This window comes from Erinaceus europaeus, chromosome 12 (assembly GCF_950295315.1).
Source record: "Erinaceus europaeus chromosome 12, mEriEur2.1, whole genome shotgun sequence".
Classification (NCBI taxonomy): Eukaryota; Metazoa; Chordata; class Mammalia; order Eulipotyphla; family Erinaceidae; genus Erinaceus; species Erinaceus europaeus.
The window spans coordinates 33981469-33999512 of NC_080173.1; the positions used below are offsets into that span (position 1 = coordinate 33981469).

The following is an 18044-nucleotide window of genomic DNA, read 5'->3' on the forward strand; positions in this document are numbered from 1 at the left end:
AAAATCCAGACTCCTTCACCCTATATTCACAGCCTCTACAAAGACAGCATTAAAAGGAGAGATGCCTCCTTTCTTTTGAGTGTCCTTAGTTCAACTTTCTATTAATACCAAGTCCCATCTATAGCGGTTTTGAGAGGTGGCTGTCAAACCTTTGCTTAGACATGAAAAAAAAAAAAAAAAAAGACTTTTAGACTAGGTGGAGGAGGTATTTGAAGAGAATTAAGGCATTTACCTTTGGGAGAGCTCTTGCTGGTCCTACGTCCAACTCCTTTCTGCACTAAAATTTCCCAAACCCAGATGCCTTATAGTGTTTTACTGTGGCTTTCTGTTGATGATGGTCCTAGCTCCCTGGAAACTTTTTCCTTCCCTTTCCAGCACCATTGTCACTCTTTCTTTGGGAACAAGCTGAAATCACAATTTGCTCTTCAATGCTTATTGCCCAGCAGCTCTTCTTTAAAATCCCCCTGACTATAGCAACTTGAATTCTTTTCCCTTTAGAGCAGTTATGATTTGATATTTTTTTGCTGCTGTATAACACCTGTTCTATTTTAGTATTGAACTGTTGCTTAAAGCACAGATTTGAATTTCCTTGTGTGTCTCACCTTCCCAGTTAGCTTTATAAAATTCCTTGAATTTTCTGTTCCAGGACCCTGGGCATGGTTTTGTGTCCCTATAGTTTGTTATCAATTGGAGGTGATGATATTGGCAAAGAGCTTGCTCTCTCTGCTGCAAACCAGTCGTAAGGATTCCAGTCACTTTTTTTTTACATTTACTTAAAATATGAACCCATTGAAGGAACATTCTAGTAACTTATTTTATATAAAATGGGAATTTTTCATGCTACATAATTTTCACTAAAGTTAATTTTAAATACATCAGTAAAAAAAAAAAAATCAAAGGCAGGGGAAACAGCATAATGGTTCTGTAAAAGACTTTTATGTCTGAGACTCTGAGGTCCCAGGTTCAACCCTCTGTATTACCATAAGCCAGAGCTGAGAATTACTCTGGTCTGTCTTTCTTTCTGTATCTTTCTCATTAAAATAAAAATATACATGTTTTAAAACATTATAAAAATCAAAAAGGGAAAGGAAAGGCAGGGAAGGGGAGGCAAAAAGGCTTATTAAAATCTGCCTTGGTTATTAACAGCCACTAAAGGCTTAAGACAATGTGGGGTTCTCACCTTCTCTGACCAAACTCTTCTGCTATCTCACCAGTAAGGGGAGAAGTTGCCAAGAAGAGGAAAATACCCCCACCTGCAGGGGAGTTGATTCACAGGCAGTGAAGCACATCTGCAGGTGTCTTTCTCTCCCCCTCTCTGTCTTCCCCTCTTCTCTCTATTTCTATCTGTCCTATCCAACAATGATGACAAAAACAACAGCAGTAATAAGTACAACAATAAGGGCAACAAAAGGGAAAATAAATAAATATGAAAAAATTTTTTAATATTAAAAAATTTTAAATAAAAAAAAAGAAGAAGAGGAAAATACTTTGTTTTCACATAAGGCCTCTCAGAAACCATGTAGTTCCTCTAATATTAAAGGTTCACTTCCATTTCTTGCTTTTCTTGCACAGGCCTATCATGACCCCATGCTGAAACTCTCCATAATGACAGAGCAAGAACTGAATCAAATTTTTGGAACACTGGACTCTCTGATTCCTCTCCATGAAGGTATAGTTTTGTTCCCTGAATGAGCCCTGACTTGTAGTCTGTATTAATTTGTCTAACGACAAGTCCTGATTGTGTAACAATATGAGTGACCAGGGATCTGCTTTCAGCCCTGTTCATATTTGAATGCCTAGCAAAACAGATGTTCTTTCTGTCGTTTTTTAACCAGAGCTTCTTAGTCAACTTCGAGATGTTCGGAAGCCTGATGGATCTACTGAGTATGTCGGTCCCATCCTCGTGGGCTGGGTAAGAAAATTTTTCTGGTCTTGATTAAAGATAGTATTTCCATAATTTAGATGGATTTTCATTTCAACTGAGTTTTTTTTTTTTTGGCAAGAATTGGGTTCAAATTAGAAAATAGAGGACTTAGTGTGCTCAATGGATCCCTTATTGTGCTCTATGAATCCACCACTCCCAGTGGCCAGTTATTCCACCCTCTCTCTCTCTCTCTGTCTCTCTGTCTCTCTCCTCTCTCTCAATCTACTTTATTAGGACAGAGAGAAATTGAGAGGAGAGGGGATAGAGAGGAATAGAGAAAGATAGACGCTTGCAGGCCCACTTTACTGCTCAGAAGTGAAGCCTACAAGTGGGGAGCAGGAGCTCAAACCTAGGTCTTTGCATATGCACTTAACCTGGTGTGCCACTATCTCCCCCCCAAGAAAAACTATTTTTTACTTTAAATTTACAAAGGTACTGCATTTAAAGGTAACATGACCTTTCTTTCTCTCTTTCTTTTTCTTTCTTTCTTTCTTTTTTTTAAACAATTTATTTATTTATTCCTGAGAAAGATAGGAGGAGAGAAAGAGCCAGACATCAGTCTGGTACATGTGCTGCCAGGGATCGAACTCAGGACCTCATGGTTAAGAATCCAATGCTTTATCTACTGCATCACTTCCCAGACCACTGTTTTTTTTTGTTTGTTTTTGTTTTTGTTTTTGTGACATGATCTTTCTGCAATAAAATAAGTAAAGGCATTGGTAAAGTTACTACTAAATAGTTTTCATAGCAAACAGGAATGGTTAATATTCAGAGAAATTACTATGTTTTTATCATTTCTATATCAGTAAAAGTTCATAAACTTATTCCTATTCATTACCAAAAAAAAAAGACTTTTTAACTGAGGTATAAAATAACTTTGATGGTCAAATGTTTCATATACAAGACAATAACTTGATGATGTTAATGGTTAGCATTCATCTGCTCCTAAGTAACTTCCTAGGAGGACTCGGTCTTTTGCTGAACTCATCTCAATAGAATCTATTCCTTTTTCTCATTAAACAAATCATATCTGATTAGATTATGACTCCAAAATTTATGGTCCTACACAAGTATTTATGTTTTATTGGGTTGCATAAGGTGTTTGTTCATTTGTTTACTTTAGAGAAGATGTATAGTCTCTATTTTGCCATAGTCCCTATCTCTCCCTGTTGTGCATTTCTGTGTATCTTTGAGTGTCCGCTCTAACTCCAAACATTTCCCATTATTGTGAAGCAAATGATGAAAATGAATTGCTGGAGCTGGTGTGTGTGTGGGGGGGGTTGCACCTGGTTGAGTACACACATTACGTACAGTGCACAAGTATCCAGGTTCAAGCCCCAGGGTTAAAGCTTCACAAGCAGTGAAACAGTGCTGCAGGTCTCTCTCTCTCTCTCTCCCCCTATCTCCCCCTTCACTCTTGATTCCTCTCTGTATGCAAAATAAATAAATAGCTACTTTTAAAAAAGAAAATAAAAAGGAATTGTTTTGATGACTTCTTACAGGTAAAATTAAGACTCATGCTCCTCTGGTCCACACAATGATGCAGAATAAAATAGGCAGAAAGTATCACAACAGTAAGTATTAGGGTCATTACTTTGGAGAGTGTTGTGAAGGTTATAGATCCTGCAATCACCATATGAGTTCTTTATCCAGCTGCCTTTGATTTTTGTGTTTTAACCTTCCTAAGACCTTCCATTGCCTAAGTTCTTTTTTTTTTTTTCCTCCAGGGTTATTGCTGGGCTCGGTGCCTGCACCATGAATCCACCGCTCCTGGAGGCCATTTTTTCCCCTTTTTGTTGCGCTAGTTGTTGCAGCCTCGTTGGGGTTATTATTGCCATTGTTGACGTTGCTTTGTTGTTGGATAGGACAGAGAGAAATGGAGAGAGGAAGGGAAGACAGAGAGAGAGGGGGAGAGAAAGATAGGCACCTGCAGACCTGCTTCACCGCCCGTGAAGTGACTCCCCTGCAGGTGTGGAGCCGGGGGCTCGAACCGGGATCCTTATGCCGGTCCCTGAGCTGTGCGCCACGTGCGCTTAACCCACTGCGCCACCGCCCGACCCCCCCATTGCCTAAGTTCTAACATTGATTTCTTTTGTCTTAACTTCTACTTCTCAATTACTTCCTTGATCAGGCAACTTTGAGGGTTCAGGAGTCAAATTTAGCCTTGAGGCTGAAATATCCCAAGGGTATCTGAAAGGCAAGTAATATTCTAGTATGAATAATTTAGAAAATGAGCCTTAATATTTAAGAAGAGATCCCTCATCTTCCATTTTTTACCTTCATTTCATTATGAACTGAGCAGATGTTTTAACTTCCTTAGCCTGTAAAGAAATTTCTCTGAAGAACCAGTTGACTAGAGATAAGAGGAGGTGTAATGAGAAGTAAGGGTCTGTCTCAGTAGTTCTTATATTTCCTGAGTCTGTGAACTGCTTTGAAGGTCTCCAAAGGGCCCTTGAAGCCACACTCCAACTCTCCAAAGTTAGCCTTCTGATTGCTCTTTTTTTTTTTTTTTTTTGACCAGATGGGCATGTGGAATACTATGCATGGTTTCCTTATGTTAACATGTGCAGATTGTCAGTTCATTGCAGAAGTTAAAGTGTAGGCATTTGCTTTGTTCTTAACACTTTTTCAGAAATCAGTGTCTTCTTTATTAGGATATTGGTTTGATCTGAGGGTGGCCTTTGCAGCCCGTGCATACCCCAGAGGAAGTGTGGCCATGCTGGTCCATTGCTCCCTGGACCTTTCATACATCAAGGAGTGCTTGTAGCCTGAAGAGCAGCCTAAAATTAAACAACTAGCCCTATTTTTCCCAGACCTCCAGAGAAAGGGTCCTTATTTATCAGGCTTGACGAGCTGCTAAATGTTTTCCCTCTTTTAACTGCAGATGTGTCCTTGTGAGTGGGAACTGTAAACCAAAGAGGGACATCTGTTTGAGTTCTGGTCTTTTTAACAGGACAAAATAAACATCGTAGTGGACTTTAAATGAGAAAAGTCAGAGTCCCGTTTGACCCATGAAAAAATTGATTTATTTGGCCTCCATAGGGGAAAGGAAAAAAAAAAAAAACATGGGAAAGAAAATCACCCTTTTAAAAAGGTGAATTCCCTAAGTGAGACAACGCTGGTCAGTCCTTTTGACCTTAGCATGAATCAGTTACCTTTTACCTTGAAGAACTTAACAGGAGTGGTGAATTTTGGTGGGTTTTTTTTTCTTTCTTTCAGGTCAGCATCCTCATTACTGAGGATCAGCCTCCCTGATCACTCAGTCAACCCTCCTAAGCCTTCATTGTCATAAAGAAGCAACTTCCTGGGCATTCAGGTGGTAGTGCAGCATGTTAAGCACAGGTGGCATGAAGCACAAGGACCGGCATAAGGATCCCGGTTCAAGCCCCCAGCTCCCCACCTGCAGGGGTGTCGCTTCACCAGCAGTGAAGCAGGTTTTCAGGTGTCTATCTTTCTCCCCCCCTCTCTTTTCCCCTCCTCTCTCTGTTTCTCTCTGTCCTATCCAACAATGACATCAATAACTATAATAATAAAACAAGGGCAACAAAAGGGAATAAATAAATAGAAGCAACTTCCTAAGTGACTGATATTCAGGATAACTGTTTTTCCCCAGTAATAATAAGCTCTTCAAGATAGCAAGTTTTCAGAGTCAGGGTATATGGAAGGGAGAAAAAATGGATTTCTCCTTTCTGTTTTCACAGTTAAGGAGAAATAAATAATTTCTTTCTTTAAAAAAGGGGGGCTCCCCTTAAATATTTTTCTTTTATTTTGATAGAACATAGAAATTAAAAGAGGAAGGGGAGATAGGAAGAGAGACAGAGACATCTGCAGCCTTGCTTCACCAATTGTGAAGCCCCCTCTTCCCCAAAGGTAGGGATGAGGGCTTGAACCTGAGTCTTTTTATTATTATTATTATCTTTATTTATTTGATAGAGACAGCCAGAAATCAAGAGGGAAAAGCAGTGGGAGAGTGGGAGAGAAACAGAGACACAACACTGCTTCACCACTCGCAAAGCTTTACCCCTGCAGGTGGAGACTGGGGGCCCAAACCCGGATCCTTGTACCTTATAACATATGTGCTCAATCATGTGCACTATCACTTGGCCCTGAACCTGGGTCTTCGTGCATAGTAATGTGTGTGCCACTACCCAGACCTCCCCTTAAATTCTTGATAGTCTGTTGGAAGGTATGTTGGCTAGTTCAGGGCTTTGGGGAGAGGACATGCTTTGTCTCCACTTGAGCAAATTTGGCTTCACTAGAGTGTAGTTTCTTCACTAGACATATTCTGGGGATAAAGAATAATAGCTAGAGGCTGGGCAGTGGCAAAACCAGTAAAGCACACAAATTACCATGCTCCAGAACCTGGATTCAAGTCCCCAGTCCCTACCTGTAGTTGAAAAAGCTTCACAAGTAGTGGGATAGGCTGACAGTATCTCTCCTTCTCTCTCTCCTCTCACCCTATTTCTCTGTTATAATAATAATAATTAGTGAGTCTTACTGATTCTTAACCAGGATCCATGCTGCTGCATATTTTCTGCCTTGTCTCATTGAAGGTTAAGGGGATATTCATATATAATTCTGTCAGTAGAGACAGTGAGGCTCAGAAGGGTTACTTGACTGAATAGTACCTGTGTGAGGTAAGCTTTGAACTTGGCTAACTCTAGCTCCAGAGTCTATCCTCTTAACCTCTGTGTCATCACCTCTCACAGTTTCTCTTAAGTGAGCATGTGTGTATCCAGGAACCAAGTTGTGTACATTCTTCATTCCCTGTCTAGTTAGTTGTTACTGGTGGTCTTTTCTCACTAGTGGGCTGAAGCTGATGACCTTTCAGGTCCTGCCCAGGAAATGAGCATCCCATCAGGTGTGAACACAAGGCCATGGTGACTGGATTTGGTTTCCATAGAAGCAGAGGTAGCAGGATCAGAAAGAGTAATGGCAGGTTTCCTCACTAGTTACAGCCGATGATTACTGCTGATTTGTTTCTCCATGATAAACATGTCAGTCATTTCCAGGTTTTTTAATAGGTGAGGAAGTGGAGATCAAATTAAGAGGGCCTTGGACTTCTTTTAATTAACTCTGAAAATCTGAATTATAAACCACTGTGTCAGGTCTGGAATGTGTGAGTGTATCAGTGTGTGTAAATACCAGTTAGCATTACTTTCAAAATGAGGGTTGAAAGAAATGCTGCAATTCTCTTTAACCCAAACAGGTTATTTTTGTAACATACCAGGAAGGTAGACACTTTCAATGAATGCTCAGCTCTACAGTAAACTTCTTAAGCATGACTTCTGTGGTTTTTTGTTTGTTTATTTCTTTGTTTTTTTGGCTCCAAGGTTATTGCTGGGGCTCGGTGCTTGCACTATGAATCTACTTCCTGTGGCCATTTTTTAAGATTATTATTATTACTTTTTTTTATAAGACAGAGAGAAATTGAGAGAGATGGGGAAGATAGAGAGGAAGAGAGAAAGATAGACACTGCAGACCTGATTCGCCACTTGTAAAGCAACCCTCCTGCAGGTGGGGAGCTGGGATCTCGAACTGGGATCCTTGCATGGGTTCTTACACTGCTTCATAGGATGTGAACTTAACCCAGTGCACCACTGCCTATCCTCCTGTGATATCTTCTTGTTGTTGTTGTTGTTCTTTTTGTTTTAGTCACTGACCAAAAAAAAAAAAAAAAAACAACTTCAATAAGAGTTGTGTAAAAGAAGCTGTGGAATATTTGTGCTTTGTATTTGAACTGTCTTATTTAGATGCTACCACAATTTATTGATATTTTTAAGCCATGTTCCCAAACCATCTAGTGTTACCTAGCCTGGCAGCCTATTAAATATTTATGCATTTCTTCATTCAGAATATGAATTTTGAGTGTCTGCTAGGTAGCAGGTCCAGTGCAAGTACTGAAAATGCAGAAATGAAAAACCCTCTTGTCTCTACAGAGCAGGTGTTGTGGTGAATGTGGTTTCCGAGTCCAAGGTAGAGATGCAAACACAGTGAGCCATTGGTTGTACTTTATGGCCTCCGGTAACTTCCTGGAGGCTGACAGCTCATACATTAGCATGCTGAGTCTTGGGAGTGGAAAAGGGAGGTGAAGAGTCCTTTTACTGAGTCTCTTGACTATGTTTACATAATGTGGCTGATGGGAAATGTCAGGGAAATTAGTACTTCACTGGAAAGAAGACAGTAGATTTAAAGTATTCCAAAATCTTTAAACATGAATTGTTCATTACTTGGCATTGTAATGTTAACCACTAGGTATAGCCAAGAGTCTATCATTTCTGTACTGTCAGAACTAATTTTAAATATTTTCCTAGATCCTTTCTGCATCTATTTTTTTACTAGTTAGCTTTTGCTTTAAGTTCTTAGTTATTATTATTTTTTAAATAATCAATTTGCTTTGGCATCAGGTGACCTTACGCTCATGCAGAAGTGCTTGCACTGGGCCATGTGAAAAGCTGGACTTGGTTTCTTTTTTGTGCCACTAAGACTTTTAGCTGCATTTCTTATGAGGAGTTTTAAAAGACATATTATTTCTTATCGAATTTCTTACAAGTTACTTCTGAATGTTTAAGAAAATCCTGAGCTGTATATGTATATACAGTAAATCCAGGTCTTTGGTTTATAATTTAGATTAGTAGAAAATACACAAATTATGGTAGGGCATTAACAATCAAGAAAAGAAATGTATAACTAAAAAATCACTTCAGGCAAAGGAGGTAGTGCAAAGGATAAAATACAGAACTCTCCATATAGAGAGACAATATAATGGTTATGCAAAAGACTTTTATGCCTGAGGCTCTGAAATCCCAGGTTCAAACTCCTTTGTCACCATAAAGTAGAGCTGAGCAGTGGTCTGATCTGGATTATCTCTTCCCCACCCCCTAACCCCACCTTTCTTTCTCTTGTAAAAAAAAAAATATTAAAAAAACATTGGACTTTCAGACATGAGGTCCCAAGTTTTAATCCCAACACCACATATACTAGAGTGGTGCTTTGGGTCTCTCTCTCATTAATAACATTAATTTAAAATTTTTTTTAAATTTTAATAAAGAAAAGGAAATCATCACATGCAAGTAAACTTAAAGCCTAAAAACTGTCATTGCCTGCCATTTTGAAGATGCCACTGATTTGTCTCCTCTGGCCTCATAAAGGTATGTTGACCAAGCCTGGAGACCAGATAGGTGTTTATTCCATGCCATTAATGCTAGCTTGTAGCTTCAGCACACAGTTATTTTAACACTCTAAATCTCTTTTGTTGTTCATTCCTAGTTGCCTTGTCTTAGCTCCTATGACAGCTACTGCAGTAATCAAGTCGCTGCCAAAGCTCTACTAGATCACAAGAAACAAGATCACCGAGTTCAGGATTTCCTCCAGAGATGTTTAGAATCACCCTTTAGTCGCAAACTCGATCTTTGGAATTTCCTTGATATTCCAAGAAGCCGCCTGGTGAAATATCCTCTGCTGCTTCGAGAAATCTTGAGGCACACACCCAATGATAATTCAGATCAGCAGCACCTGGAAGAAGCTGTGAGTTTATCTGTTTCTCTCTCTAAACTCCCCCACACCTACCCCTTTCACATTGGCTAGAGGTTTGGTAGTCCTAGGCTCCATGGGACACTGGAACTTCAGACTCCAGATTGATTCTGCTATCAACCACATTTTGGTTTTGCAAGTCACTTCTTTCTCTGCCCTAGTTTCCTAACATATAAGGTGAAGTGTTTACAAGAAGTGTACTCTGATTCCAATAGGTCTTGATTCTGTGTAAGTGATGCCATTATTTGATCATTAATAATTGCTAGCTATGAGGGCTAAGACCTCTCTGGAGATTTTGAGTTAAACCTGTTTGTATAGTGAACAAAAAGGAAGTTGCCTTTCACCAGAGCACCAACACCTATTTGGGAAGCCCATTGAAGACTAGTTCCTCTAAACCCTCCATTGCGGGGTGGGGTGGGGGTGGAGGGTGGGGACATCTCATCAGACCTTCTGCTCACTAGGAAGTGCTTATGGAACATGAGGGAATATAGGTTCTTTGCTAACAAGATATATATATATAATCTGTATTGCAATAATATTGCAGATTGGGAGAATTCCACCCAGAAAGTTAAGCTCTAATTGGGGTGCTCTTCAGACAGGTAGAGGAGAGAGCAGGTCCAGGGGTATAAATGACCTAAGCAAAGCAGTGAAGGGAGAACAGGACTGGTGGTGCATGAAGAATGTCTTCTGAGTCTGTGGATATTCTGAAGAATCAGCAAGGGAGAAGGTTGAGGGTAGGGGTGGCATCTGATATAGTTGTGGAAAACTTTAAATACCAGTTTTAACCATTTTCCTTTGTTGTGTTTTTTGTTATTTATTTTCTGATTTTAAAATATTTTATTTGTTTATTTATTTTGGTAGAGAGAGAAATGGAGAGGAAAAGAGAAATAGAACAGGAGGGAGAGAGAACTGCAGCATTGCATCATCACTTGTAAAGCTTTCTCCCTGCAGGTGGGGTCCAGGGGTTTTGAACCTGGGTCCTTGCACACCATATGTTTTCTACCAGGTGCACCACTGCCCGGCCCCCTTATTTTCTGATTTTTAATTAACTCAGATTCAGTGTTCAACTCCCAGCTCCATTGCTGGCAAGTTATGTAACCTTGGCCATATTATTCTCTTCATTGTAGGACAGGGGACAGAAGAGGAAGAATCTAGGACAGGGAGGCAAACTGAGGGGATCAAACTGCTCCATCACACACAGTCAGGGAAACCACAGGGAGGTAGCAGTGGGGATAGAGACTAAGAGAGTGATTGATAGGCCTCCTTCCCTGACTGGACCTGAGCAGTAACAGAGAAAGGAGAAATGCAGATACTTTAACAAACAGAAACTTGACTGCTGAGCAAACAAACACCCTTTCTCCTTCCAGAGAGATTTTACAATAATACCTAGTCACAACAACAATAATAGTAATACCTGCTGATAATAATAGAATACCTAATAAATCAGCTTCTCAGATCTCATTTAATTCTCCCAACAACCCATGAGACAACCATTGTTAGGACTGTTTTCCAGATGGGACCTGGAAAGAGGTTTAATTACTTGCTCAAGTCCAGAGCTGGCAAGTAGGGGAGTCCCTATCTGGACCTGTGAATATAGCCTGTAAATCCAGTGCCTTCTCTATTTCTGTATAATCCTATGAAAAGGAAAGCCTGAGGGCTTCTTAAAACTCCTGGTTGCCTTTGGAACCACAGGAAGCTCTCTGGACACCAGTCTCCAGGGTCATGTCTGCTTGGGGCAAAACTGGGCCAGGTGCCTCCTCACAGGACTAGAGAAGTATTAGAACAACCTCTCTGGATTCATGAGGTGTCTGATCTGTCTAGCAGACATAAGCCAGGCCTCTGGTTCAGCATGATGGGGGGCCAGGCTAGGCCCATCTCACTTCATCATGTCTGTTTTTATTACTGGGAAGAGTGCAATAGCACTGCCTCTTCTCCATATTTCATCCCAGCAAGTGTGTGGTCTGTAGGGATGAAAATAGCAAGCAGCTCAAGTTAGTCTAAATAATTACTTTTTTTTTTTCAAAGCACACAAGCCAGCTGAGTTTTCCTGTAAAATTTTCTCCTTGTTAATATGCAACATAAAAAAGAAAAACCTGATTTTTTAAAATATTTATTTTATTCCCTTTTGTTGCACTTGTTGTTTTATTGTTGTAGTTATGATTGTTGTCATTGTTGTTGGATAGGACAGAGAGAAATGGAGAGAGGAGGGGGAAGACAGAGAGGGGGAGAGAAAGACACCTGCAGACCTGCTTTACTGCTTGTGAAGCGACTCCCCTGCAGGTGGGGAGCCGGGACTAGAACCAGGATCCTTACGCCGGTTCTTACGCTTTGCGCCATGTGCGCTTAACCCACTGTGCTACAGCCCGACTCCCCAAAACCTGATTTTTTTTTAAAAAATCCCAGCTAAAGTTTGAATTTAAAAACAGAGATAAGAGTATGATTATAGTGTGAAAGAATGCACCAGTCTTCCTAGTGCATAAATGGGGATGGGTCTGTTTTCATAAGTTGAACCTGCACCTAGATACTCAGGCAGCTTTGTAGAAAGCATATCACACCTGTACTGAGAAATGTCTGCAAGGGCACTCTTCTAATTGCCCATTTGTACAATATAGGCATGGCAAGTCTTTTCTCCTTTTTAAGATCCTTGTGGCATTACCCACAGACTTCACCCACCAGGATGTTTTCTGGGGTGTCTGGTGAATGTTTGATAAATATAAAACCGACAGTAATAATGTGGCTTGACTTACATATTCCCAAAAGGAATTTTCAATTTATGAAGGGAAAAGTTAGAGAACTTTGAGCAAATTGTTTCTGCCTATGCATTTAGTACTCTCATTAGATCTAAAGAGTGTTTGTTTTCAAAGTAATGCATAAACTGATACGTCTTTATTAGACTATCTTGCTAGTGTTTTTGGAGTATTTATAGGAATACCCCCCTTGCCAAAAAAAAAAACAAAAACAAACTTTAAAAATAGAATGTTGGATGCATAGAAATTCCAAAGATCTGAGTTTTTAACATTTGAAATTTTAAGTATTGGGCTGGGGAAATAGCAAAATGAGGCCCAAGACTTTCAGGCCTAAGACTTCATTCAGGTTTTGGGTTCCATCCGAAGTACCACCAAAATCCAGAGCTAAGCAGTGCTCTGGTAAAAACAAAATAAGGATTGCTTTGGCCAGAAAATAATCCTGCATCATCTGTATCCTGCATTCTCTGTCTACCACTGTTCCCCAGTTAAAAATGAAACAAAACACACACACTCACACACTGGAATCAATAGGAAGAACAGCTCTTTTTGATGCAACAGCAATAAAGATTGCTGCTCTTGGTTCATGTCAGGAGCCAACAAATAAATGGTGTTATCACAGAAGGGGCTAGATAGACAGGGCCTTCAGTCTGCATTAAGGATGGCAATTCTAGCATGTGTAGATGTCAGAACCATTCTGTCACCAGGTATCCCTCTTTATATTCCTGCTTTGCCAGTCCTTCTCATTCAGCTTGAACTCTGAGAGATGCAACAATAAATTGAATTTAAATGCTCTTGTGCCTTAACTGATTGTGCCTTAACTGATTGGCAGACCTCATGTCACTTTATTCCTTACTGTTGCTCTGCAAGATAAATCCTGCACTGTCCAGGGTAGTAGTGTAATGGTTATGCAAAAAGTTTTTATACTTGAGGCTCCAAAATTCCAGGTTAAATCTTTCATAAACCAGAGCTGAGAAGTGCTATGGTAAAATAATTGAAAGAATGGATGGATGAATGAATAAATGAATCCATCCTGCTCCACATACAATACAGAGAGATTTGACTCTCATGGTGTAAAAGTATAAGTACAAATGTAAGTCATGGTTTTGAAGAAGTAGAAGAGACCTCTAAGTTGCTCTTAAGAAAGTGCAATTCAATATGGAATGACACTGATTGTTGCCTTTGTTTTGCCTCTTTTATGTTTTTCTTCAAATACCAGAGAAAGAGATACCATATGAAAATAAATAGTCATAGCTGCCAAGAAACTGCGGTAGAATTTGAGTTTATTAATCTCCATATGATGTGTCAGCTGTTAAATTAGGAAGTGAGCACATCTTTACTCAGCTTCTTTCTGGTTTCCAGGAAACTTAGAAAGTTGACTCAAATACCAGCTGCCCGGGTGCACCTAGTAAGTAATAGCTAGCTGATCTTCTGGGTCACAGAGATAAATGTAAAGGTCTTGAAAAACGAGGAAGCTGTACAAGTTCCACTGCATATTAAGAATGTAGGAAAGTAAAAGGACATGGTAGGTATAAATAGGTACCAATAGCTCAGATACCTACAGTATAGTTTCCTTTTTAAAAAGACTTATTTTCATGGGCTGGAGAGATAGCATACTAGTTACGCAAAAGACTTTCATGCCTGTAGCTCTGAGGTCTCAGGTTCAATCTCCAGCACCACCTTCATCAAGAACTGAACAGTGTTCTGGTCTTTCTTTCTCTGAACATTTCTCTCTGTCTCTCTCATTAAAATAAATAAATAAAATATTTTTAAAGAAAGATTTATTTTCATGAGAAGGACAGAGAAAGAGAGAAACACTAAAGTAGTGCTCAGCTCTGGTTTATAGTGATGTTAGGGACTGAATCTGGAACATCAGCCTCAGGGATGAAAGTCATTTGCAAAACCATCATGCTATCTCCCCAGACCACTTTGTCTCATTTCTTTGAATACCACCTTCTAATCTGACACTGAACTGATATTCAAGGTTATGAAAATCATTGTTGTTGTTGTTGTTATTATTATTATTTTCATCCAGGGTTATTGCTGGGGCTTGGTGCCTGCACTGTGAATCCACTGTTCCTGGAGGCTATTTTTTCCCCTTTTGTTGCCCTTGTTTTTAAATCCTTGTTGTGGTTATTATTGTTGTTGTTATTTATGTCATTGTTGTTGGATAGGACAGATAGAAATGGAGAGAGGTGGGGAAGACAGAGAGGGGGAGAGAAAGACCTGCTTCACCACCCATGAAGGGACCCCCCTGCAGGTGGGGAGCTAGCTCGAACTGGGATCTTTCTACTGGTCCTTGCACTTGGCGCTATGTGCACTTAACCTGCTGCACTACCTCCTGACCCCTGAAAATCATTATTTTTAAAGTAACAATCAGTAATATTTGAAAATTAAGAGGAGAGAAAAAAAAAAGCTTATATACCGGATTGTTTCTTTCTGTTTTGTAACATTAATGAAATTCAAGCTAATTCCATATGATTTATAATCAATATTGGGTTAGCACCAAAGCCCAAGGTTATTTTATGACACAGCAAAGCATGTTTTTTTTTCTTTTTTAAACATTTTCTATTATCTTTATTTATTGGAGAGAGAAAGCTAGAAATCAAGAGGGAAGGGGGTGATAGAGAGGGAGAGAGACAGAGAGACACCTGCAACATTGCTTCACCACTTGCAGAGCTTTCCCCCTGCAGGGGCTTGAACCCAGGTCCTTGAGCATTGTAACATGTGCACTCAACCAGGTGCACCACCACTCAGTCCCCATATTGTTAATTTGTATTAACAATAGTACATCATCTAAATCCCTCTAATATCCACTGTTGTTAAAATTTTTCGGAGGCTCTAGCTGGCCGGGCTAGCTTCACGGGCGGGTAACAGAGACGACCAGAGACATACGGCTGGGCAGGGAAGCTGTATTTCTTTATTCATGAACAATGATTCATAAACTAAGACAAACTAATCACCAAACAGAACTCTGCTGTCTCTTTGCGGTGGCGCAAGCACTCTCTCTTACTCTGGAACTCAGGAACCCTCTCCAACTCTGCAACTCTTCAACTCTCGAACTCTGGAACTCTGGCGGGGTTCCTTGGGGCGGGGCCAAGTGGGCCCGCGAAACTAACAGGACTGATCCAATTCTCTTGGTGGGGGAGAACTAGAACCCAATGTAAAGCATACAACAATTCCCCCTTTTCTTTTTAACTAAATGACTATAGTATCAAGGGTGTGGGGTGAACAGAAACATATATCATACAGGCATTTTTTAAAAAGAAACTGGCACAAACATGGAGAAACATGTAAGCAAGTAACAAGAACCAGTGTGCTGCCAAGGGAAGGCCTGAGGGGGCCATTTTTTTTGCCTCTGTGGGCAAAACTTTATCAGCTTAAAAAAAAAACATTTCTTGCCTCTGGGGGGCATACTTGCCTTGACGGGTATTTGTATGGGGGCGGGGAATGGCCTAGAGTCCCAAAGGCAGCTGGCTGCAATTTACTTACTATGAAACAAAACTTGTTATTAGCATATTTCTAATAGAGAAGGAATTTGAGACTTTTACATATCAACAACGTCTTTTAACCTTTTGTTACACCCATTCATGATGGAGTCAGGAAAGGAAACCTCAGGCATGAGAATAATTAGCATAGCCATTGTGCGATCTACCATTTCTAATAGAGAAGGTAATCGAGAGTTTTACACATCAACAAGTCTATTTAACCTTTTGTTTAGACCAACTTAGTTAAAATATATTGCTTGTTAACTAATTTTTACCTCAGACTTTAAATGTAAGTTAATTTTATCTTTATGAGAATTATGTTGAAAACCTTTTTCATTTAACTTTGTCTAGTAAGAATTTAGCCTTAAAGTTACTGTTTACCAAACTTTAAACATACACATAAACATGGTCATTAATACACAAGGAGGGAAACCTTTGTTATGAAGACATGTCATTTTAAACACGAATTTAAATCTGTACTGTCTTAGTTGTTGGGGGGGTGCATTGTCCAGTGGTGGTCTCTTGGGCAGCTTCACTTCTAGGAATTGCAGGTTGCGATCTCTGTACAAATCTCTGCGTACTCCAGCTTGTCTGCCTTCAGACCGGACCGGCAGCTGGAGATCTCATGTGCCCAGTTTTGGCAGGGAGCCCGGGGGTCCGGGAGGTCTAGGATTGTTCCAGAATTCATAGCAAGAGGGCAGGCGGGCCAGTATTGTAGAAGGCGTGGGCCTAGGTGCCCGGGGGTGGCGGCCATGATAGGCTGCCGCGGCCCTGCCCCATGGCCCTGCCATGTCTGCTGCCCCATTCGCAGTGGCCGAGCAGCGTGGAGGGATCACACGTCCAGTGCCCTGCGCCACGCAGTGGAGAGCCGACTCCCGTGGGCTGGCCTGCGTGCTGGCATCGGGCTCCTGCGTGGTGGCATCGGGCTCCTGCGTGTTGGCATCGGGCTCCTGCGTACTGGCATCGGGCTCCTGTGTGGTGGCATCGGGCTCCTGCGTGCTGGCGTCAGCCTCCTGCAGGCTGCCGGGCTGCGGGGCTGCGGGCACAGTGCACGGGGTTGTCTGGGCGCAGCCGGCTGGCTGGCTGTTTAACCAGGTGGAAACAGCAGCTCTGCGCCTCGCCTCCCACCCGCTGGCTATTCCTGCTGGCTGTTCTGAGTTCGCCCGAGCGAGTGGAAACCACAGAGTGGTCCAGAGATAAATGTTCCAGAAACAGCAAAACAGTCTCATGAAGAAAGAGCAGAGGCCTTTGGAGATCTCTTCACAAGCAGAAGAGAAGGCCATAGTACATAGGTAGCCAAATTGTCTCTACTTATCTGAGAGATGCGCAGGTCAGGTCCACGTGGGCGCCATTTGTTGTTAAAATTTCGGAGGCTCTAGCTGGCCGGGCTAGCTTCACGAGCGGGTAACAGAGACGCGGAGACAACGGCTGGGCAGGGAAGCTGTATTTCTTTATTCAGGAACAACGATTCATAAACTAAGACAAACTAATCACCAAACAGAACTCTGCTGTCTCTTTGCGGCAGCGCAAGCATGCCGGGATAGCCTGAGGGTACTTCTTCCCGAGCTAGTGCTCTCTGGCTTGGAGAGAACTCAACTGGAACCGATCTAAGCTGCTGCGTGGGAGAGGGATCAGGAACTCGTGCCGCACCAACTTTGCAGGAGATACACTATGGAACTCTCGGAGCCGGAAAATTTCCAAGTGTCTTTAATCAGAAGAGCAGCTGTTTTTATACTCTCCAAGTAGGGTGGAAATATCACAGGATGTGATATAGAGAGGGTGGAGAGAAAAGTGACTGGTGAAAATCAGAGTGTGACAAGGAGGGGGCGGAACAGGCGAGAATCCTATCACTGAACCACCAATGCCCTGGAGGGAGTGCTTTATGTAAATGTAAAAGTGATTTATGTAAATAGACCAAAGCTTTGAATGGGTTCAGTAAATCCCTATATAGGCATATGGTTAAGCAGAAGCCAGGGGGAGGTGGCATACTACCCAACACAAGCGCTCTCTCTTACTCTGGAACTCAGGAACCCTCTCCTACTCTGCAACTCTGGAACTCTGCAACTTTGGAACTCTCGCGGGGTTCCTTGGGGTGGGGCCAAGCAGGCCCGCGAAATTAACAGGACTGATCCAATTCTCTTGGCGGGGGAGAACTAGAACCCAATGTAAAGCATACAACAATCCACATGTACTATCAGGATAGATCTGAATAGAAATGTAAGGGGGAGTCAGGAGGTAGTGCAGTGGGTTAAGCCACGTGGCACAAAGCTCAAGGACCAGCATAAGGATCCTGGTTCAAGCCCCTGGCTCCCCACCTGCAGGGGGGTCACTTCACAAGCAGTGAAGCAGGTCTGC

At 41.4% G+C, this 18044-nt stretch overlaps 1 protein-coding gene across 11 annotated transcripts in view; it reads left to right on the plus strand.

The window, feature by feature from the left end:
* ARHGEF3 (Rho guanine nucleotide exchange factor 3) overlaps positions 1-18044 on the plus strand; it is a 337446-nt gene that overhangs the window by 308028 nt on the left and 11374 nt on the right. For all 11 annotated transcript variants that reach the window (XM_060203100.1, XM_060203099.1, XM_060203097.1 and 8 more), the window contains 3 exons: positions 1573-1669; positions 1836-1912; positions 9194-9451. In XM_060203100.1, the coding sequence (XP_060059083.1) occupies positions 1573-1669; positions 1836-1912; positions 9194-9451 (432 nt within the window). The remainder of the gene's footprint in view (positions 1-1572; positions 1670-1835; positions 1913-9193; positions 9452-18044) is intronic.